At 34.1% G+C, this 23295-nt stretch overlaps 6 protein-coding genes across 13 annotated transcripts; 3 read left to right on the top strand and 3 right to left on the bottom strand.

Moving 5' to 3' along the window:
* Positions 1 to 274: 274 nt before the first annotated feature.
* Positions 275 to 3493, bottom strand: LOC145743411 (splicing factor U2AF 50 kDa subunit-like). Its single transcript, XM_082561402.1, has 8 exons — positions 3262 to 3493; positions 3006 to 3124; positions 2675 to 2897; positions 2420 to 2540; positions 1663 to 1842; positions 1223 to 1575; positions 936 to 1085; positions 275 to 761 (listed from the first exon to the last, which is right to left on the bottom strand). The coding sequence occupies exons 1-8, from the start codon at positions 3385 to 3387 to the stop codon at positions 570 to 572; spliced, it is 1464 nt and encodes a 487-aa protein (XP_082417528.1). The 5' UTR covers positions 3388 to 3493; the 3' UTR covers positions 275 to 569.
* Positions 3494 to 7104: 3611 nt separating this feature from the next.
* LOC145748897 (STING ER exit protein-like) lies at positions 7105 to 8044 on the top strand. Its single transcript, XM_082564993.1, has one exon. It carries the CDS (start codon positions 7314 to 7316, stop codon positions 7950 to 7952), a length of 639 nt encoding a protein of 212 aa, XP_082421119.1. The 5' UTR covers positions 7105 to 7313; the 3' UTR covers positions 7953 to 8044.
* Positions 8045 to 8076: 32 nt separating this feature from the next.
* Positions 8077 to 9100, bottom strand: LOC145748913 (GEL complex subunit OPTI-like). The gene has a single exon (XM_082564994.1). The coding sequence runs from the start codon at positions 9022 to 9024 to the stop codon at positions 8680 to 8682; it is 345 nt and encodes a 114-aa protein (XP_082421120.1). The 5' UTR covers positions 9025 to 9100; the 3' UTR covers positions 8077 to 8679.
* Positions 9101 to 9962: 862 nt separating this feature from the next.
* On the bottom strand, positions 9963 to 16130 carry LOC145759511 (uncharacterized). 7 transcript variants are annotated; one of them, XM_082573370.1, is made up of 10 exons: positions 15958 to 16130; positions 15404 to 15563; positions 15182 to 15298; positions 14961 to 15058; positions 14447 to 14714; positions 13293 to 14242; positions 12032 to 13100; positions 11330 to 11829; positions 11075 to 11211; positions 9963 to 10983 (listed from the first exon to the last, which is right to left on the bottom strand). In XM_082573370.1, exons 1-6 carry the CDS (start codon positions 16125 to 16127, stop codon positions 13772 to 13774), a joined length of 1284 nt encoding a protein of 427 aa, XP_082429496.1. In that variant the 5' UTR covers positions 16128 to 16130; the 3' UTR covers positions 9963 to 10983; positions 11075 to 11211; positions 11330 to 11829; positions 12032 to 13100; positions 13293 to 13771. The 7 variants fall into 7 exon arrangements, with proteins under 7 accessions (XP_082429496.1, XP_082429488.1, XP_082429504.1 ...); XM_082573362.1 differs by having other exon boundaries at positions 11075 to 11475; positions 11567 to 11829; XM_082573378.1 differs by having other exon boundaries at positions 11075 to 11829; positions 12032 to 12155; positions 12827 to 13100.
* On the top strand, positions 10097 to 13664 carry LOC145759495 (uncharacterized). 2 transcript variants are annotated; one of them, XM_082573343.1, is made up of 7 exons: positions 10097 to 11004; positions 11083 to 11257; positions 11336 to 11501; positions 11563 to 11682; positions 11882 to 11981; positions 12066 to 13208; positions 13319 to 13664. In XM_082573343.1, exons 1-7 carry the CDS (start codon positions 10167 to 10169, stop codon positions 13411 to 13413), a joined length of 2637 nt encoding a protein of 878 aa, XP_082429469.1. In that variant the 5' UTR covers positions 10097 to 10166; the 3' UTR covers positions 13414 to 13664. The 2 variants fall into 2 exon arrangements, with proteins under 2 accessions (XP_082429469.1, XP_082429463.1); XM_082573337.1 differs by having other exon boundaries at positions 11080 to 11257.
* A 1440-nt stretch (positions 16131 to 17570) lies between the features above and the next one.
* LOC145748283 (uncharacterized) lies at positions 17571 to 22908 on the top strand. Its single transcript, XM_082564950.1, has 11 exons — positions 17571 to 17745; positions 17862 to 18086; positions 18380 to 18529; positions 18824 to 18929; positions 19002 to 19030; positions 19090 to 19227; positions 19285 to 19403; positions 19539 to 19636; positions 19698 to 19885; positions 19979 to 20113; positions 20247 to 22908. Exons 1-11 carry the CDS (start codon positions 17674 to 17676, stop codon positions 22836 to 22838), a joined length of 3852 nt encoding a protein of 1283 aa, XP_082421076.1. The 5' UTR covers positions 17571 to 17673; the 3' UTR covers positions 22839 to 22908.
* Positions 22909 to 23295: the final 387 nt, after the last annotated feature.

Genomic DNA, 23295 nt, shown 5'->3' with positions numbered 1-23295 from the left:
GGTTACAAAAAAAGCTCTTAGTTGAACTTAAGAATATTAATCACGTGAGGTTTATGTGCCATTAGTGTATTATTATCTTTTTGTGTACGGTGATATTAATAAAAAGACATTTTAATTCGATTTTTGTCATGACTTTTGATTAACTCAACGACCATCTTTTACCTTTAATTAGACACCTAGATTGATTACTTAACATTTATACAACCCCCTATTTTTACACAATTGCCTATAGACAGTAATTATTTTTAAACAATTTCTTACAACAGTAACCGTATTGTATCCTACAAGTTTATTACATTTTTGTCAAAAGTTTAAAAGATCGAAGTTTAGAACAGGATAATTTTCACTGTTAACATTTTTCCTCAAAAAAAGCTTTTTTTAAAATTGTTTATTTACAAATCTTCTTCATACAAAATCCAGAAGTAATTTAGGACTTTACAGTTCAAAGAATTAACCCAAAATGATTCCTGAAAAGCATAAAAGTTGTTTATTTACAAGTTAAAAGCTTATTGTTATATAATTCCCTTTTATTTTCAACAATCTGATTTTAAAATAATCAACTTCAGACTTCATTGAAATTGACGGTGGTGATAAGCCTCAGGATCAAAGAATGACGTCACAACGACTCGATTCGAAAACTTGCGGCCAGAGAGGGCGCTAGCAGCTTTCTGTGCGTCGATGTGGCTCGCAAACTCAACATAAATCTTCCCAACTCCTGCCTCCGAGATTCCACCTGGACGAGGGATTTCCAAACTGATCACCTACAAATTAAATCCATAACTTACATGATAATCTGGACTCTTTAAGACTTTTGGTCCCCACTAATGCCACTCATGTTTTAGCAAGACACGAGGTCCTGAGTTAGGTTCCCACTTCTGACATGTTATAGCAAGCATTGCTGCTTATGTTTGATATAGTCTTGCATTAACTGTTACCTTTCCAAGCTTGTTGCATTCATCCCTGACATCCTCGAGGATGTCCTCGTATTCCTCATCATCCTTCAGCTCACTCTCCTCAATCATGTTCATCAAACACAGGACACAAGTTGGAGGACCTGCTCCTGTGGCCTGTACCATGCCTGGAATCTAACAAAAACATGAGCCATTAAACATAAACTACCTTAATCTAACAACAATACGAGCCATTGAACATGAACAACCTCAATCTAACAACAACACGAGCCATTAAACATAAACAATATCAACCTTAAGTAAAAACAAACCTGCAATGTAACTGGGGCAAGCAGGGCCCCATGTGGGTTATTCTTGGCCCCAATACTTGCTCGCTGAACAATCAACTTCTTATCCCCAAGTTGCATCGTATTTAACCCAGCTATAGCTTGATCAGTGATGGTGTAGTCGGCATATTCAGCAAAGGCATAACCTTTAGAGAGCGACGTTGCTGTGTCCTTGACAAGGTTAAAGGCTCGCAGAGGTCCAAAGGAGGTCAGTAACTCCTTGACTTGGTCATCATTCAAGTAGTTTGGAAGTCCACCAACAAATATTTTATGCTGGGAGTCCTGAACCACTGTTGATATTACTCCTGGAAGGTGGGTAGCTGGCTGCTCAAGTGAACCTGAGTTGAAAAATAAATATGGTGAAAATAGCGACTAAATAATGTTGCATAAAGTGTTGTTACTATTAAAAACTTTATGCAACTAACCTGGAAGAGGTTTATAGTCACTGGGCCTCCTGATCTTTAGTGATTGATTCATGAAATTAATTCCATCAAAAGCAAGAGCTTGGGAAGTTTCCTCAACTGACCTAAACTCCAGGAAAGCAAAGTTTTTGTCCAAGTTGATCTGAACAGCTAAGATCGCGTCACCCGGGCCTTGAGCAAGTCCTGTGAAATAATTTTTATTTTTTTGAACGACTTTTATAATTTTAAACCGCTAAAACATAAATTATACATAGCATTTTGTAGGAATTTAGAACAAAAATGTACTTTTCAGTAAATACTCTTTGAGTAAAGCAATACTACTGTGTGTAAAAATAACTGTGGTATAAACGGTATAACATCAGGACTTTAAGTTACCCTAAAGCAAATTTGAAATCCTATTTTTTATACACTTTGACAAAATACAATTAAAGAAAAGGGTTACAAATGATTTAAGACCGGAAAAGTAGGATGCCTAATATTTTAACATTTGCTTATTAAACAAACGTAAAAAAACTGTTGGTCGATCAATTTAAAGTTATGCTTATGTGATTGATATTAGTGAAGACCTTAAAATATTAGACACCACGACGATTAAATGATTATGCAGTGTTTAGACTAAACCTGTAACTGAAATGCTATTTTGGTCTTAATTTTGATAAATTATACAACAATACACTCACAAAAATTTGCCGAATCTAAAATCTTTAAAAACAAAAATTTACAAATCTGGATTTGTTGTTTTTTCATAAATAGTTTTTACCAGCAATGTGCATCTGTTTGTTGAAGAATTCCATCATTGCATCTTCTGTGACCCCAAAAGGAATGTTTCCAACATAAAGTCTTCGAGCTTGGCGGGTCATTTGACTTCCTGCCATCGGCATCTAAGTTTAACAAATACTTGTTTTTTGAACAAATACAATAAAGCTGCCATCCCTCTACCACCATAAATAGTGCAATGTGGTTTCGATAAAACTACTAAGACTTTGAAGAAAATATGACTAAAAATAAAACTCACCAAAGATTCAGGAATTGTCCCGTTAGTGAGATCAATTGTGGGGGCCGTAGTTATCAAAGGAACTTGCCCAGCAGCCTGCATGGCTTTGTATTGCAGTGGGGTCACATGTTCATAACCAACAGGGGGCACGTCCCAGTATTTATGGGGTTTCTTTGATGTCTTTGGGGGTCTTTCTTTGCTCCGTGAGCGACGTTTCCTCTCTCTGCTTCTGGAGCGACGATGCCTGTATATGGGGAAAAATTGTTGCTGCAAAATTAAAATACAAATTAACTAATTTAAAGTTAAAACACTTTTATTTGACATATTTCACGAAATCCAATAACAATCGAACCTGCTCTTCCCATGACTTCTGCTTCTGCTTCGTTTCTTTCGATCTCGGCTTCTTTTTCGGTCTCTATGACGACTGCTTTTCTTCTCATCTCTATCACGTTTGTGTTCACTTTTTGATGCCTAAAAAACCAACATAAAGCCAAAATATTTGTGACATTTGTCCACAGATTAATTGATTGGGTTGAATAATGTTATTTAAGTCTCTTAGAAAACACAAAAAGTTTAGCTTATAACAATTGACCCTAACAAAATTTTACATGATGATTTGGATCTTCTTGTTTTACAACCGCTCCAGAGTAGGGAATGTCACTCAGTTGTGTCCCATTAGCATCTTGTTTCATTGATGACATTTGCTCCGGCGGATAATAAGCTCCATCCGACATTTTACTTCAAAGCACCAACAACCAAGTTTTTAAATTAAAACAAAAATCTTTAAAAATTTACTTCTTAGGAATTAATCAATTACTTCTTTAAATATAAAAATTGTTTAAAGTAGGCAGGTAGAGGGGTTTCTGTAAATGCAACACCCACTAAAATTATATTATTAATATCTAATTGTCAGATTGTAATCTTATATACTGTCCGATATACTGATATACGCGCGACATACACAGTCCGTCTCAACGACTTTTTATTTATTATCAGTTTTTTAACCAAATAGTTGCCAGTCGACAGTAAGTATACAGCTTTCAGTAACAGTGTGTATTAGAAATTAACATAAGCCATATCTAGATATTAAGCATTGGCGATAGAAATGTTACAAGAAATAAAAAAACATTTTTACCGAAACTAAAATTCTCCGATCACGCTTTTCACAAAAAAATCTGAACAAAGATCGTGATCGAAGTTGGACCGATTAGCGAAATAAAAATATTATTTATCCTCGGTTGGGGCATTTTTTTTTTATTTAAAATTAAATGTGTAAGTTTATCACAAAAGTGTTTATAGCAGACACAATGTTTACATTATTTTTTATTACATAATTAATTTTTTTTATCCTTAGTGTAAAAATGAATTCGCAGTTTTTAATGGCGACACTTTTGCCAGACTGTAGTACGGTGCGCAGTGTTTGTTTACCACTGTCATTCTGCTAGAATTTTTTTTTAATCCTAGCAGAACTCCGCATTTTTCCGCGTAAGTGCATGTTGGTATAAATTGGTAAATCGGTAATACAAAAAACTAAACATGATAAATTAATTATTGTTACATGAATTTTAATATTATTCTCTTTGTTTATCCCGATGTCGACTCGGATAATAAACCAATAATTTCGCAAGATGCAGATTTTGCGTTAGCGCAAAATATCGACCTTTTAAATAATATTAAATAAACAATATTAAAAGTTATATTAAAGTCAAAAAACAATAAAAAAAAGATTTCGCTCCGACCCGAATTAAAATACTTTCCGACATTATGAAATTAAAAAAAATTTAACATCATATTAAACGAATTAAAAAGAAAGTGTATGTTAATTTTCAAAATGAACAAACTTAGTTTACGCGAACTATCGATCGAAAACTGTTAACAAATATGTCAAAAATTCGACAAATCTTTTTATTTCCGAGTTATTTTAAAATACTTTCCGACATTATAAAGTTTAAAAAAATTTAATCACAGCTAGGAGCTGCAATTATAAATAGGTTTGCGCAGTTTTAAGTTGCACATTTTGCGTTTTCGCTAATTATCGACATTTTAAATACTATAAAAGAAACAACATACCGCTCCTTTAGGCGAAAAACGAATCCCACTCTCCAGCAGAAACTACTTTCCCAAAAAAATATACGAGCCAAATTTTATTTATAAATAAATAATTGTAAATTAAAATTGCAAGCAAAGTTTAAAGCGAAACAACCTTTGTTTGCAAAAGTTATAGTAATTTCAAAAAACAATAAAGAAACAAGATTTCGCTCCGACCCGAATTAAAATACTTTCCGACATTATGAAATTAAAAAAAATTTAACATTGGCTCGTATATTTTTTTGGGAAAGTAGTTTCTGCTGGAGAGTGGGATTCGTTTTTCGCCTAAAGGAGCGGTATGTTGTTTCTTTTATAGTATTTAGAATGTCGATAATTAGCGAAAACGCAAAATGTGCAACTTAAAACTGCGCAAACTTATTTATAATTGCAACTCCTAGCTGTGATTAAATTTTTTTAAACTTCATAATGTCGGAAAGTATTTTAAAATAACTCGGAAATAAAAAGATTTGTCGAATTTTCGACATATTTGTTAACAGTTTTCGGTCGATAGTTCGCGTAAACTAAGTTTGTTCATTTTGAAAATTAACATACACCTTCTTTTTAATTCGTTTAATATGATGTTAAATTTTTTTTAATTTCATAATGTCGGAAAGTATTTTAAAATAACTCGGAAATAAAAAGATTTGTCAAATTTTTAACATATTTGTTAACAGTTCTCGATCGATAGTTCGCGTAAACTAAGTTTGTTCATTTTGAAAATTAATACACATTCTTTTTAATTCGTTTAATATGATGTTAAATTTTTTTTAATTTCATAATGTCGGAAAGTATTTTAAATTAACTCGGAAATAAAAAGATTTGTCGAATTTTCGACATATTTGTTAACAGTTTTCGGTCGATAGTTCGCGTAAGCAAAATTTGTTCATTTTAAAAATTAACATACACCTTCTTTTTAATTCGTTTAATATGGTGTTAAATTTTTTTGGATTTCATAATGTCGGAAAGTATTTTAAAATAACTCGGAAATAAAAAGATTTGTCGAATTTTCGACATATTTGTTAACAGTTTTCGGTCGATAGTTCGCGTAAACTAGGTTTGTTCATTTTAAAAATTAACATACACCTTCTTTTTAATTCGGTTAATAGGATGTTATTTTTTTTTTTAATTTCATAATGTCGGAAAGTATTTTAAAATAACTCGGAAATAAAAAGATTTGTCGAATTTTCGACATATTTGTTAACAGTTTTCGGTCGATAGTTCGCGTAAACGAAATTTGTTCATTTTAAAAATTAACATACACCTTCTTTTTATTTCGTTTAATATGGTGTTAAATTTATTTCAATTTCATAATGTTGGAAAATATTTTAAAATAACTCGGAAATAAAAAGATTTGTCGAATTTTTGACATATTTGTTAACAGTTTTCGGTCGATAGTTCGCGTAAACAAAATTTGTTCATTTTAAAAATTAACATACATTTTCTTTTTAATTCGTTTAATATGATGTTAAATTTTTTTTAATTTTATAATGTCGGAAAGTATTTTAATTCGGGTCGGAGCGAAATCTTGTTTCTTTATTGTTTTTTGAAATTACTATAACTTTTGCAAACAAAGGTTGTTTCGCTTTAAACTTTGCTTGCAATTTTAATTTACAATTACTTATTTATAAATAAAATTTAGCTCGTATATTTTTTTGAGGAAAGTAGTTTCTGCTGGAGAGTGGGTTTCGTTTTTCGCCTAAAGGAGCGGGATGTTGTTTCTTTTATGATATGTAAAATGTCGATAATAAGCAAAAACGCAAAATGTGCAACTTAAAACTGCGCAAACCTATTTATAATTGCAGCTCCTAGCTGTGATTAAATTTTTTTAAACTTCATAATGTCGGAAAGTATTTTAAATTAACTCGGAAATTAAAAGATTTGTCGAATTTTCGACATATTTGATGTCAGTTTTCGTTCGATAGTTCGCGTAAACGAAATTTGTTTATTTTAAAAATTAACATACACCTTCTTTTTAATTCGCTTCCTATGATGTTAATTTTTTTTTTTATTTCATAATGTCGGAAAGTATTTTAATTCGCGTCGGAGCGAAATCTTGTTTTTTTATTGTTTTTTGATTTTACTATAACTTTTGATATTGTTTATTTAACATTATATAAAATGTCGGTCGATAATTGGCGCTAACGAAAAATCTGCATCTTGCAAAATTATTGGTTTATTATCGGAGTCAAAATTGGGATAAACAATAAGAATAACATTAATAGAACAATAATTATTTTATCATTTTTAATTTTTTGTATTGCCGATTTAACAATTTATATCAACATGCACTTACGCGGAAAAATGCGGAATTCTGCTAGGATTAAAAAAAAAAAAAATTCTAGCAGAATGACAGTGGTGTTTGTTTAATAGAATTTTTGTTTTTATATTTACACCAGAAAACTTTATTATTATAACATTATAAAAATATGGTTACTAACTTAAACTTTTTAGTCCAAATAATATTGTTAGGTCTGTAAGTTGCTGACCATAAACTAATTTTAAACGTAATTTAAACATTTTAATTTCTGGCATCACAGTGTTTTAGTTAAGTTGTTAATCCTAATAGTACAAAATGCCGAAGGTAATATCTCGTAGTGTGGTGTGTACAGACAGCCAAGATCAGGAAGTATATGGAGACAAACCACTGTACACCTACTATTGTCTGTGTGGTCAAATGGTTTTGATTCTGGATTGTTCTCTGGAACGATTGCCACTGAGACAAACCGATGGAGCTCGTGTGATTAACAAGGCAAAACATGCCCACAGAGTAAGCAATGTTGAGGCCTCAGACCCGATTTATCTTCGCCGAGAGAAGGGAATCGAGCTTCAACATCGTGAGGTTTGCAAACGTTGCAACCTCCCAGTATATTACCGACATTCCCAAGATCAAACCAACATCCGCTTCATATTTAAAGGAGCTTTAGTTAAAGAAAATACAACCAATGTTTACAAACAAATGGACAAACCGAAGGAGGTGAAACTGGTAAAACACACAAAGAATCAGGGAAAGTTCAGTTCAGTTACCGTGTCAACCATTGATGAGGAAGATGATGCTCTGGAAGCAAGGGAGATCGCTGATAGTTATGCGGCAAACGCTAAAGTCATCGAAAAACAACTCGAGCGAAAAGGAATGCTAGGAAAAAGGAAAACACTAGACGGCGATAACCCCAAAGTCAAGAAAAATAAAGGAACTTTGATCGATAAAAAATAAAAAGTTTTTATTGTTATATTTTTCGTATTTGCTTTTGTCAAAACAGTTAGATTTCTAACTAAAGTTTTCTAAACTCATTTTTATCTTTTAGATTGTTAACTTAAAAGCCATGGCACTATTTAACGCTGTTGCCATGCGGCAAAATATAGGACTTGCAGAATACTGTCGCACGTCAATCTCCGCTCTAAGTGGAGGGACAGCTGGAATACTGGGATTAACAGGATTTTATGGATTTGGGTTTTATGTGGTTTGTTCCCTCTCGCTTTTTCTTGGACTTGTTATTAAAGCTGGAAGCAACCAACACGAATCAAGACGGTATTTTCTTTCAAGAAAAAGTTTATTGTTTAACGGACAGATTGGAGCGTTGTTTACTTATATATTGTTTTGGACTTTTCTTTATGGAATGGTTCATGTTTATTAACATTTACATGTAAATAAATATTGCATGAACTGACACCATGCCCAATATTACATTTAATCACGACAAACATCACAACAGCAATCATTTTTATAAAGTATAAAAATATGTTAATAAATAAATGTTGTACCATTTTCTTTAATAAAAAGTAATTTTAAAGTAGAATTTGTTTATTTAAAATATATTCAGGATAACAGGGCCTATGTTTTTAATTTAATCAGAGCAATAATACTAACTCCAAGTTTATTCAGAACAATGATAAAATACATCCCGACCAAAATTTTTGCAGCTTAAATTAAAGTTCAAAACTTACACCAAAGCAGAGCCATGCAAAGAGGAATAAACAATAATCCAAGTTACTAAAAAAGTTGCAAACGCCGTCATAAACCCTTCTTTAGCAAGCTCAAAAAATCCCCCATAAACTTCAATATCTTGACCTTGATACTCGGTCACATAAAAGTTCATGACAATCGTTGTTATGCCAACATAACTTAATATTCCAACTATGCCCACTAGTGGTATAGTACCCCAAATAAGTCCGAGAACCAAGGCCAAAATTTGTCGACTCCAGTAAACGATGTCCAATAAATCCTCTTTGTCCTCCCATGAGGATTTCTTTGTTAAAGCTTTTGATATAATTGACTGAATTGCCATGTTAAATTTTAAGCTTTTAATTTGCCAATTAAAAAGTGTTCACTAATATATTAAAAATACCTATACAGATACTGGATAAACTGAATAAAAAATATAGGTTGAAACTATTGAAGAAATGAACATGGATTAAACTCTAACTTATTTAAATTTCACTTATTTTTTGTATATATCTTTATCCTCGATGTGGGATGATCAAATGCGCGACCTAAACATAGAGTAACAACAATTACCCTTACCCAGTCTCAAATTGCCTGCGGCAGTTTGTGATATTATAGATTAGAATTGCCCGATAATGATGCTGCTGATTAAGTGCTGGCTCAGCAGGAGTTCATAGCGTTTATAGCGCGGTACTCAAGAGCGTTACAGCATGAGATCACTGGGGATCAAACCCAAGACACCATGTAGTGTAGGAAGTGTTCTGACCACTACACCATGCTGCCGGCAAAGTTGATTTCTGTGATCTATTTGAAATTTGTTTAAAATACACTTCTGTTTATTGGATAGGTACCGATACAATAATATCAGCAAAAACTAATTAAATAACAGGCCCGAATGTTAAAACCACTGGTTGTGTAGGTATTAGAAAATAAGAAGCATAGTTTGACTAAAAGGCCAATCGTGGTGGTACCTACTGACCTATCTCAATTAAATTGGTCAAAATCAAATTCCAACTGCATATAGTATTAAAGTTACTCTTACCAAGAGAATTAAAAAAATAGTTTTAGTAAAAGAATTAATATAAAACAATATAACAACACATTACCCTAACAAAAGTTATTTTTGTATTTATTTTAATTTGTAATAAAATCATCTTATTTCTAACAAAGCAACCGGCAACCTAACTCAATAGTAAGTCTACTAAAATAATCTATTAAAATCAAAACCACACCAACCTTCGTACCGTACTAAATACAGACATATAAAAAGCGCACCGAGGATAAACAATATTCGTGAATTTTACGCTTCGTTGTTTTTTACGCATGACTTCACACAACAGTTTAAGTTTGTAAACAAATAAAAAAATATTAAAATTTAAAATATTTTGAAAACATTTTAACGTTACGACTGTACACAGTAAAGCAATACTAACTGGGGCAGCGATTTATTTTTAATTTAGTGCAGACTAGAGTAAGGTGTTGATAATGTCTAAAAAATCGAATAAAAGTTTTTGTAAAAATCTAAAATCTGATCCCGGATTTTTAAAACCAACTTTATCATCGCAAAAAAGAAAAACAAAGACGAAAAAATTAAAGAAAAAGAAACAAGTTGAAAATGTGTCCGAAACTGAAATTTCTGTAAAAGAAAATTTGGTTTCCGCTGTAGAAATTTATGGAAATATCTCAACTCCTAAAAGTGAAGAATTTAAATCGTTTGAAAACCATTCAGAAATAGGTTTTCAAGATTTTAACGAAACAAGAAAAATGTTTAATGATTTACAAAAACAAGTTGAAGATCTGAAAATACAACAAGAAAATTTTAGAATTTCCCAAATGAAACAAAGTGAACCAACAGTGGAACGAAGCCCCGAAAAAAAAACTGTTTTCCCGCTCCAAAATTCAACTTTAAAAACCTCAAATTTAAATGACTCTGAAACAGTTATAAGAAAACTTCACAATGAGAGAGAAAAATATAAAAAAAAGGTTTTAAAACTTGAGAATGAGCTTCAAAACATGAAACAAAGCAAGAAATTAAATGATTCTGATATTTCACCAAATGATTTGAATTACTACAAAGCTGACGTGATATCCGAAGGTCGTTTATCGACGGTTTATCGAGGATTATTACATCACAAAGAAGTTGCTGTTAAAGAATTAAGATTGCGAATGTCAACTTCAGATCAAAGTTACTTGTCCGCTGAAGCTCGATTGTTAATGGGTTTGCGGCACAAAAACATCGTCCACATCCTCGGTGTTTGCCCAACAGTTCCTATGATCATCACCCAATTTGTTCATGGAAAAACTTTAAAGGATTTACTTTCAGGTAACTTATGGGGATGGTAATAGTTGGTTAAATTATCCCTTAATAATAAGTTTCTTAATAATAAGTTTACCTTAGCAGATACTGAACCGCAACTTGGACAATTCAACGAAATAACACTTGGCATAGCTGTAGGACTCGCTTACTTGCACAACCAGAAACCCCCAGTCTTACATCTCAGTTTGAGGCCATCCAACGTCTTTGTTCAAGCTGATGGACAAGTAAAAGTGGCTGATTTTGGATTCTCCAAGATAAGGTCTTTAAGTTTTGTCTTAAAAGTTTGAAGGTTTAATTAATTAAACGAGTGGTTTATTAAAACAACTTGAACCTCCAGGTTAGATGCTGGTTTGTCGAAGCAAATGAATCTCGCTTATTTGGCCCCCGAGCTACTTCAGTATCCTCCTCAGTTGAGCATTAAAACTGATATCTATGCGTTTGCTGTCCTCTTGTGGCAGATGTTAACAAACGAGGACCCTATGAATAATAAGTCAACTTCGCAGGTTAGTTTTTTTAATGAAAGAACATTAAACATTGGATTATAATTAAATTTATGTCTTTTAGTTACTCGATATGATGCAGAATGGTGATAGGTTAAGTATACCGAACCATACTCCAACAACCATAAAACAACTCATTCAAAAATGCTGGAATTCCTCACCAGCTCAAAGACCAACATTTAAGGTATTTAAAAAAAAATGTTTTAATTAAGGATCTTATTCACAGAGCTAAGAAGCTTTTATTAGTGATGCTATTGTATGCCAGAAGTGGGAATCAAACTGGGAACCCCAAGTGTTAGCCTCACTTTAGATGGAGAATCAAACCAAAAACCTAAAAACAAAACATATTGGTAAAACTTGTGCAACTTTCAAAATTTTTTTAGGAAATAATCGTTGAATGTGAGGTTATGAGGTTGCCCAATGATTGGCTTTGCAGCGAAAATGTTGAAGATTTTAGTTTGGGTGACCAAATACTTTCCACATGTGAGTTTATAAAAATTTTAAATTTAAACTTTCACATTTTAGTGATTTACCTTGAGGTTATTTTAGTCAACCTTATTTCTTAAGCTAAAGGATCAACTCCTCGCAGCAGAAAGAAAAAACCAAAGGAGCCGACCCCAGCACATCTTCATTTAGTTTCCCATCCTCTCGAAGTTGCTGAATATAAAATCAACTCCGTCCTAATAAGAAATAAACACCCAAAACACAGGCGAGCAATATCTCAAGATCGAATCACAACTTCAACAAAGTTTGATGAAAAGTTTCAAACTTTTGTTCACGATTACAGCAGCCAAGCCTTAAAAAGTTTTTACTCACAAAACCTCAATCCTCAAAGTTACCAAAGTTCAATTAGTTCTTATATTAAAACAAATTGTTCCCATGACAACATTAAACCATCCTATGACACCATAAAGGTCAAACCATTCCATGACAGTAAGGACACACCATCCCATGGCAGTTATCCCCAAAAGAAATCCAACCACAGAGAAGAATTTATCGATGTCATTAACTTGGATGGTTCAACCACAACACCACGCAAGTTTGAAACCAACCATAAATTGCCAACTTACAATGACCAAAATCAACCATCCACTTTTAAACCAAATCAAACACCGTCCTATCACCCAACTCAACCATTTACTTACCCACCCAATCTTCAAAACCGACCATCCTCTAACAAACCATTTCAACAATTTCTACACCAACCAAATCAACCATTCACATACCAGCTGAATCAACCAATAACTTACCAACCAAGCCCTCAATATACACCATCTAGCAAGTTTTCAAATAAATCTAAATATATAAATTTCAATAAACCAAATTACCATCAATCTCGAACTGGTGAGTTAATTGAAGACCATTCTGGTTACAGAAATAACCAACATTCAACCACTCTACCTCAGCATTCCGTTTCATCCAGCTCAAATCCAGTGTTACCCCAAGATCTTACATCAGACCCAGATAACTTTGCAGCGTTGCCCTCAGATCTTACATCGGACCGAAATAACTTTGCAGTGTTGCCCTCATTTCTTACATCGGACCCAGATAACTTTGCAGCGTTGCCCTCTGATCTTGGATCAAGCTCAAGCATCCAAATTCCTTTAAATAATGATCATAATTTGAGTGGAGAGAAAATTGTGCAAAACAACGCAACAGAAAAGTGGAAATTTGAGGAAATGTTAAAAACCGAATTACCTAAAAAAGCAGGCAAGTGACTTTTGTACAAGTTTTCTTTAAATAATAATATTTTGTTAAACGTTTAAAATAATACAAAAGTGACTTACTACCCACATAAAATATTAAATTTGTTTCAACAGATAATCACTTAGCTGAGTTGTTAAACAAAACTGCATTCGAACTTGAAACTGTTTCACATTCACTTTACCAAGCTGCAAACGTCAACAAAATTTAAAAAGACTTTTGTATTTTTACAAACTCTTTTATAAATGGTAGAAGTGGAATTTGTTCATCCTAATCTTAGTATTTTATATTTGTGCCAAATATTTTTAATTTGCTTACTTATTTTAGTTTAATAGTCTTATTTATTAGTTCTATATGTTACTGTGTAGTTATTTATATGCTGCGTTGTAGAATATTTTACTGTTTTAGTAGAAAATAAATCTTATGATCCAATTATTTTAATAAATAAAATTTTGCATAATTCGTTAATAAAAAAAATATTTTGAAACTATTCTTCACAGCATAATTAAAATAAATAATTAACTCTTAGTTCCATTAGTTAGCAGAGGATAATTAATTTTAAAATGTTCTTATTTTTTCTTAAACTTCAACCTGGGTTTAACTTCAACAGAGGAGCGAGCAAAAGCGTTGTAAAAAGCATAAAAACCCAGCGCACAAAAAGCCCAAACAACCACAACATACTCAGCATGGTTCTCATATGGAGTACCACAGATTGAATACCAATTTGTTCCAATAATTTCAGGGTTTTTTGTGATGTTCGGTGGCCCTCCTAATATCTCAGTGCATCGAAAATCAAAGTACCCTTCATCATAGTTAGATGGGTCAATGTATTTCTGTTTGGTGTAAATAACACCAGATGTGGCATACTGGTCAACTTTTTCACTTGCTGGTCCAATTGGTTCGTGCAAACCAGTTGATTTTTGTTGCTCAGGGTCGGCAAACACAACAAGAATGACGTAAAACAAATAATAAATCGTGATCACGAACGCACTCTCATTGTTGAACCATTCAGACCAAGTTATCTGCTTTGTTCGGCGAGCCTGCAACAAAGTGTTATAAGATGTTGGTATATAAGCTACTTTAAATGTTGGTTCAAAGTTTTATGGTAAAAGCAATTTAAAAGCACAAAACTGTGTGGTGTCCTTGTGCAAACCCACACTTAATGTTGGCTTATAAAGTCTCTTTATAAGTTGTTAATGTCTAATTTGGGCAAAAGCAACAATATAGTAATTATAACGTTTCACCTCTTTGGTCGGCGTTCGGTCGTTCCAAAAAACAATTCCAAAATAAAGAGCAAAAACAATGAACATTATGACCTCAGAATGGATACCAAAACCATCTTTTAAACCATGATATATTGGCAACATTTGAGTGAGAACAGCGACCACCATTGCAAGTGAACCAGTAATAAAAACACAAAACATTTCAACGAAGAAACTCCCGTGCGCTACTTTCTTGTCAGCGTTGCCGGTAAATAAATATCGAGACCCCGACAACAAAATCGCAAACGAACTAAAATAAAAAAGATTTGTAACAGGTTGGATTCTATTTTCACTAACAGGATTTGTGATGTCATAATTACAACTTTTTTGCTTAAAATCATGGCTAACTATTAGAACTTGTTGGAACAGCTTAATTATCAAGCAATTCTAATTAATAGTATCCTAAAATGACAAAGTCAACTCAAGACTGGGTCAGGGTAACAGAGAGCAGTAAAATATTTTTTATATCATTGATAAACAACCACACTAAACTCACCTATGGAAACTCATGTGAAAGAAGTAACTTGTCCAGGGAACCCAATAATGTCGGTCCTCCAGGTTTGGGTCGGTGTCATGCCAGGTCCACCACAGAAGCTGCAGAAACAACAATTTTAATGGCAACAAAAACAACAAATTTAAAAAGTTTTTATAATCGCAATTTTTATTAAAATATTTATCATTTTAAAATAAAAACTGATATATATATATAAGTATCACCTTTATTCCCATGATGTCATAAGGAAAATCTAGCAAAACATCAAATAATCCAACAGCAAAAGGTTCAGCCCAATAAGGTAACTTGAGTCTTTCTGCAGCTATGAAGGCATGAGTTATCTGCAAAAATCAGAGCATATTGACATTCTAGTTGCAGGATACCTTCACTAAGGCTTTAAAAATATAATTTACAAATTTATCCAACGTTCTACCCTTTAATCTTACCGTAGCTGGATAGAATAGAACGATATAGAGAGGAAAGCGTTGCCCAACAAATATTAGCGGCATTTGACTGTGCCAAAAGTTGTTGACATCCGGAAGATGATAAACAACCACCTCTGTCACTATTCCATGCAACAATGCTGCAAACCACATGTATACATACCTGAAACAATATTTTGTTTTGTAGTAACATTTATTAAACTACCAATAAACCAGCAGAAACCCAACTGCGTAATTATCAATACTTAATGTGTAAAAGGTTAAGGGCTAAATATATGGTAATATTTGTTACCCCGGCCCAGTCTTGAGTTTGCAATATTGTTGTAGTTGCCTTATAATCAATTTGTTAATTGGTTTTGACTTAAGTTGATATTATTAATAACACGCAACTTAATGGTGCTACAGCAAAAAAAAGCAGTGGGGATCAAACTGAGGACCTCATGTAACTGAGTTAAATGTTTTAACCACAATGTAAGTTAATACAATCTAGCTGAGTGTCATTGATTTGATATGCATTCAGTTTGACATAGTTATACATATAAAGGCAATATTCTAACCTGCTATTCCAACCATGTTTAAGAGCAAACTTTAACGACATGACAGCCATCACAGTATACAGAATATTGGCCAACAAATAAGGGGCCTGATTTTCCCAAACTTGGGCTATGGTTGGGTTGTTTACACGCACAAACCAGTCCTGCCATTCAGTTAACTTATTTAAATCCATGATGAAAACTAAAACAAAATATATTTAAATTGTGTTTGTATTGTTAGAATATTAAATAAAAAAATGTTATAATCTAATAAATGGGCAAATAAGCAGATGAGACAGCGATTCCAACTACATCGAATTAGTTAAATAATATCTTAATCCTCGATGTGGAAAGGTCGACTTCACAGCCTAAACATAGAGCAACAATCATTACCCGACCCAGTCTTAAGTTGACTTAAGTAGTTTGGAATATTATTAAATACAATTGCCCGATAATTAATCTGCTGATTAAGTATTGGCTCAGCAGGAGTTTATTCTGTTTATAGGACATTACTCAAGGGCACAACAACTTGAATAGCAGTGGGGTTTGAACCCATGAGCTCATGTAGCAAGTGTTCTTACTACTACACCACCTGACCAAGTTGCCCGCATAAATTTCAATTATTTTACTGGTTAGATATTGTTTTGCGACTTTTTTGTTCACTATCAAACTAAACCTAATAAATATTCTCATATTGTTTTATGTTTAGGAGTTTAAAAACTGTTATCTACAGTATTTTATAGTTCGACCTTATTTTATTTAGCAATTTGCTCTTGGACTTTGACCATGCTAACGTCTGCAATGAAAAGAAAAAATGGTGGAACGAAAATGTAAGTCATGCTACAAAATTAAATAAAAATGGACGATTATTTAAAAGTTAAATATATAAAACAAGCTTATACTTTAAATGACAATTTTTTTGTCTACATGGTAATTTAATTTTTTGTTTATATTTATGTTTCAATAACATTTTTTCTCTAAAATTAACAAAAAAGAAATTGTACCTTATTTATGCCCTCGTTGTAACTGAAAATTGTTGTGATTTAATTTTACCATTTTACCAGTCATACTAAATTGTTTTTTAATTATTTAAAATTATCTTCTAATAGTAATCCAACATTTGTAATTTGACATTTCGGTTTACAACTCTTTAAAAAAAACAATTCACCAAGAATTGTTTCATATTCTTCATGTTGTAATTTAGTTTTAAATTGAACCGTTATGATTAACTCTAAAGGAATTTAAGATTCGGAAAATGATAAAATTACTTTAGAATTGTTAAATCGCTCGCAAATGAAATAATATAAGATAATCGCCTCGCTGAAGAGAATACCCAGTAGAGTTGGCAAGTCTGCGTAAGTCATTATCGCCCTAGTTCGATACAGATATTAGTAACATTCGAGAAAGCAAAACAACTAAAGTTAGAACCAGCTTTTTTTGTAGAAAATTTAATTTTATAGAAATTTTTAGAAAGTAAAAGTCTTACACGAGTATTAGATTTTACCAAATTAAAATACTTATATAAAACTTAAAATAAATATAAATTCCTTAACTATATTAATTAGTTTACCAAAGCACTAGCTTAAGTTTATATGTTTTACCATGTTGCATTTATAAACTGTCATTATTTCAGCAAATAAGTTTAATAGTAGCAACGAATAAGTTTAACAAGAAACTAAAATCCACTGAAAACAGACCTCGTAATATTAAGTTCCCACCACATCAAAGTGAATATTGGAAATGGAATATTGCGATAAAAACACGTACCCGTACGACACAAGCGAAACTAAACCAACAACGACCTCTACTCAGGTTGTATTCAGTCTTCCTGTTTAAATACCACAAAAACTTTAACCGTAGTAACTATATAAGTAGATAAGTTAATCAAGCATAAATAAACAACGTTATTAAATACATGTCACAAACAGAACGCAGCAAACCAAAATGCTGACAAACCACGTGACGATGACGTCACATGTACAAAAGACGACCAATTTCAGGTTCCGAATTCTTTCGTACGGATCGAGTTCGACGACCTTAAATTTTACGAATGTTGCGGTGAAGGATCGTTTGGAAGCGTCTACCGAGCTTTGTGGATATCTCAACAGAACAAGGAGGTAGCTGTCAAGCAGTTGAGGCAAATGGATAAAGAGGTAACGTGATTTAAACCTCATCAAGTACTATCATACTTTGGTGGAGAACTTGTACCATTTAACTTTTTAAAAAAGGAATTTTTAAGTATTTTTTTGGTAACCATTTTACATTGACTTGCGTGTATAAGTCTTAAAAAAAACTTTATAGAATTCTGTATATCTAAAAAGTTGACGTTAGCCAGACCTGTTGGCTTTCAGCGCTACGTTATCTCAAATTATTCGAAATATACCACAACTGATATCGAAACAACCCTGACATTATTCAAATACTCATAATCAAGTTTCTGTTACAGGCTCACGTTCTAAGTATTTTGAGCCATCGAAATATTATCCAATTTTACGGAGCCGTGGATCAATCCCCGAACTTTGGGATTGTAACCGAATATGCTCCGTACGGATCTCTTTATGATTATTTAACTACCCAAGAAGCGCAGAAGTTGGAGGTAAATTTAAACTTTAGTACCCTTGGTGTTAACGGTTTTAAGTATATTTAAATTTTGCTAAAATAAAAGAATAAGTGAGCTTGGCTAATTTGTTAAAAACTAAGTTGATTAAGGTATGAAGTAAAGCAAGTGTTATAAGCTAGTTGAAATGTTTTAGTTTGTAAATTTCACCACCTCCCATATACAGCTGATGTAAAATAAACGCTCCCCGGGGCATTACATTCACTTTCATATGAATCACCTAAACATTGGTAAACAGTCTGGTCTAAGTTAAATTAAAAAGTTTCTGTTTAGTATCAACAAGTGCTAACATGGTCACGTGACATTGCTCTTGGCATGAATTATCTCCACGAGGAGGCGCCAATCACCGTTATTCACCGCGACCTAAAATCGAAGAACGGTAGAATTTCTCTGTTTTCTATGTTAAAATACATTTAAATTAAAATAACAATGTTTGTCTTTATTTTTCCAGTTGTTATTTGCAGCGACTTCACATTAAAGGTCAGTTTTAAACATTTGTTCAACTGTTCAACAGTTTACAATTAAATTCGTTTTAATAGATTTGTGATTTTGGTGCGAGTCGTTTCTTTGGTGACACTGTCGTTATGACAGTCATCGGAACCTACCCCTGGATGGCGCCAGAGTTAATACAGGGATTGCCTACGTCAGAGCGATGCGACGTGTACTCTTTCGGAGTGGTAATTATGACGTAGTAATAGACTTTCGAGCCATTAAACTCACAACCTTCTACTCAGGTCCTGTGGGAGCAGCTGACTCGCGAGTTGCCCTTTAAAGGTCTTCAGGGTTTCCAAGTAGCATGGATCGTCGTCGAGAACGGAGAACGACCTCTAGTTCCCGCTTCCTGTCCCAAGAGGTAAGGTTAAACTGAAAACATTAATATATAGTGTGCCTACAACAACATACGACGTAAAGTATCCAGTTCTAACACTATGCTGTTAACTTTATCTAACTTTTTACGTTGGGGCAAACTTTTATTAATATTTTAAAGGTTCGCTTTGTTAATGCAAGCATGTTGGTCTTCAAACCCCGACGACCGACCTTCCTTTTATGACGTCATAGCAGAGCTAAATTCGATGATGAACGACGGTTCGTAGTATTACAAATATTTGATTTAAACCATTTTCGTTAACTTTTGATTTAATTACAGAGGAACTCGGCGAGGAATCGATTCAATTCATGGACAACAAGGAAAACTGGATGCAAGAGATCGAGCTAAAGAAAAAGGAACTCGTCGAGAGAGAAAGGGAGATCGGTGAAACAAAAGATCGTCTGAGAGAACGAGAGAAAAAGTTGAACGAATGGGAGAGAAATATGAAAGAACAGATGAAAAAGCAGGTTAGGTAACATATATAGACAGAGTAACTTTGCTAAGTCCAAACTGTTAACCTGTAGTTCAAAACTTTTGTAACAACCCGGTTTACTTTACAGACGTTGATTGGGGTCGCAAGATACAAGAAAGAAAGCGAGAAGCTTAACTGCGCCATCTCGGGGTCAGGAGAAGGAGCGATTGATTCGATCAAAGATGTTTTAAGTCATATCATGTCCGGCAACAATAATGGAAAAGTAAGTAACAAAAATACCATTCTAACTGTTACAACTTTGTAATTGTAATACGAAGTTGGTTTAAATTTAAATGAAACATGGTGGAATACAGCTCTGGAAGTTATGTTCACCTATTTTTATTTTCTTATTGCAGAATTCACAAACTACTCGGCAAGATTCTGATGCACGGTTAAGCCCGGATCCAAACAACGTTTTTAAAGCTTTACCGAGTTCCAATCTACAAAGAAGCGAATCGTTTTCAGATTCTCCAGACTTCGCAAACAAAACATTCTCTTCAAATGCAAGAGTTAACAAAAAACCTTTCATCAAATCAAATATCGACTTTAACCGAACAAAAACTGACAACAGTTGTGATATATTCTCATCACCAACTTTTAATGAGCCAACATTTGACAACAAAACATCAAACATGCCCCGATGTAAAGTTCAAAAACAAACTTCATGCGAGGAATACAACTTCGAGGGCTCGAAAATGTCGCGAAAAACGACATCTAGCGACGATAAATCACCAAAAGAAGAACTGTGGGAGTCGGCGAAAGGTGACGCTAAAGTAAACAAAACGAACGAAAATTTTGAGTACACTCCGACCAGTTTTAAGTCCAAGCCTCCGCCTCATATGAGGAGATTAAGATCACACAATTCCACCCCATGTTTCTATAGCAACGATGCAACACCATTTGACATAAACAAACTAAAGGATTATCAACCCATGCACCAGATGGCACAAGAGAGAATTGATCCCAGAAAGAACAAACGAGACAACCAAAATACGATTCTAAATGAATCGGACGTCGTTTCTGCTCTTAAATTGCTTCCACAAGGTCAGCCCTTAAGTCCAGGATTTGCAAAAGATTTGTGCAAAGCTTTGCAACAAGTGGTTGATCAAAAACCACCAAATGTAGATGGTTTGCTTTCGAACCAGATCGCTGAGTTGTCAGAGAACAAAGAATCTTTACAAGCAAAATCATCCACAACGACTTCTGTCGGGTCAAACAATAAATCTGCTAGGAGGGAATCAGTGACCAGCAAAAACAATGCTAGCAACTTGTTTAAACGGATGACGTCATCTAATAACTTGCAAGTGACGTCATCTAACAACTCGCAAGTGTCGTCATCCAACAACTCACAAGTGATGTCATCTAACAACTTACAATTGACATCATCAAACAACTCGCAAGTGACGTCATCCGAGAACCTACAAGTGGCGTCATCTAAAAACGCGCAAGTGACGTCATCTAACAACTCGCAAGTGTCGTCATCCGAGAACTCACAAGTAATGTCATCTAACAACTTACAAGTGACGTCATCGAACAACTCACAAGTGTCGTCATCCGAGAACTCACAAGTGATGTCATCTAACAACTTACAAGTGACGTCATCCAACAACTCGCAAGTGACGTCATCCGAGAACCTACAAGTGGCGTCATCTAAAAACGCGCAAGTGACGTCATCTAACAACTCACAAGTGACGTCATCCAACAACTCGCAAGTGACGTCATCTAACAACTCACAAGTGGCGTCATCTAAAAACGCGCAAGTGACGTCATCTAACAACACGCAAGTAACGTCATCAAGAAACTTACAAATGACTTCAGCAGAGCACGTACAAGCTACGCCGTCCTTAACCGAAACAAAAGAAAAATTCACGCAATGTGAAAACAAAGTTACCGACCAAGCAACCCAAACTACAAAGAAGTCGGTGGACGCCTGCTGTCAATCAAACCCGGAATTGAGCGATTCTGTCACTCAAACCGCTTCGTGGTTAGGGGATGGGGAAATGTTGGCTAAACCTCAACCACAGAAGTCAGATTCAAACCAGGCCCCAAACACAAAAACTAAAGCTTCAGTGGAACGACCCACCACGTTGGGCGATCATGGTAAACTTATTGTGACGTCACAAAGCGCAGATAATAAAGGCGAGCGACGTTCACCAAAATATTGCAAAAGTGGATTCGGTAGAAATGGGCAAACCTTGTTGCCTAGTTACTACAAACGATATTTTAGTGACGAAGGATTACATAATGATGACGTCACAAAAAAGTTGTTGGACAGAAGGTCTTTATCCGTCCCGGATGCTTCTCAACAATGGGACATGACACAAAGCTGGCTCGATGACGTCACAATCTTCCATAAAGTTCCTAAAAGATGCTCGAGTGTGACGTCATCACACAGCGGATCACATCACGAGCAGGATGACGTCAGAAGATGTAAAAGTGAGAGTCCGGATTGTTCTTACCATCCGCCATCCACGGATTCCGGATGCGGAGAGGACGGAAGAGATTCTGAAATGGAGTATCCGCCTTCAGGGCAACATCCGACCATCAAAAATGTCGTGAATCAATGTCCAACTAGCAAGCAACGTTTTACGGATATTATGGATCAACAAAGGCCGGTATCCGTCGAAGTAAAACGTCATAGATCACGTGAGGTGGTTCGTTTAAGTCCGACACCGATGCGACCAAACGTCCAACCTGTAATTGGAGGTCAAAGAAAGGAAATCCCAAGGTCATCTCCGCCCACCAAGAAACCACCAAGTTTAACAAGAAGAATTAGTTTGCCATGCAGGTTCTCTTCCGAAGTTGTAGTCCCCGGGTTTCGTAACCCCACAGCGCCATCTCCCGGAAACCAAACAAACAAAACTGATAAAAAACCAACCCCAAGAAGCGACATCTTTGAAACAGACGACTTCACTTACATAATCCGGCCCAAGGGGAGGAGAAAGTAACTAATTTGTGTCAACAAAAACTGTTTGTATGTAAACAAGAAAAATGTAACGAATTTGTGTTAATAAGAACATGTGCTAATAAAGTCTGTACAAATAGAACAAACTTGAGGACTTATCTCTACTGCGATATTTAAGAAAGTTTATTTTTAACTTTAGCTTGACCTTAAAATAAATAAAAACTTGCAAAGTCAGCCAGGCGTGTGAGCAACACCAGACAACTAACAACGATAATGAACAAAAGTGTGTATTTAAGATAATTTATTTTTAGTACCCAACCACTGCCATGTTTTTTATCCGATATTTTTCCCACTCTATTTCCTTTAAATTTAATTTTTTCCCCAACATTAGTTTGAGGTTAACGTAGTAACGCACTAGTAGCAAAATATTAGGTCCTAAAAAAAGCTTTTTGCAATTAAGTTGGTAATTTAAAATAAAATTTAATAATTTCAAATTTTCA

The sequence above is a fragment of the Corella eumyota genome, chromosome 1 (genome assembly GCF_963082875.1).
Source record: "Corella eumyota chromosome 1, kaCorEumy4.1, whole genome shotgun sequence".
In the NCBI taxonomy this organism is placed as follows: domain Eukaryota; kingdom Metazoa; phylum Chordata; class Ascidiacea; order Phlebobranchia; family Corellidae; genus Corella; species Corella eumyota.
Note: the sequence above shows the minus strand (reverse complement) of the source record. Positions and strands in the feature narration are given on the sequence as shown.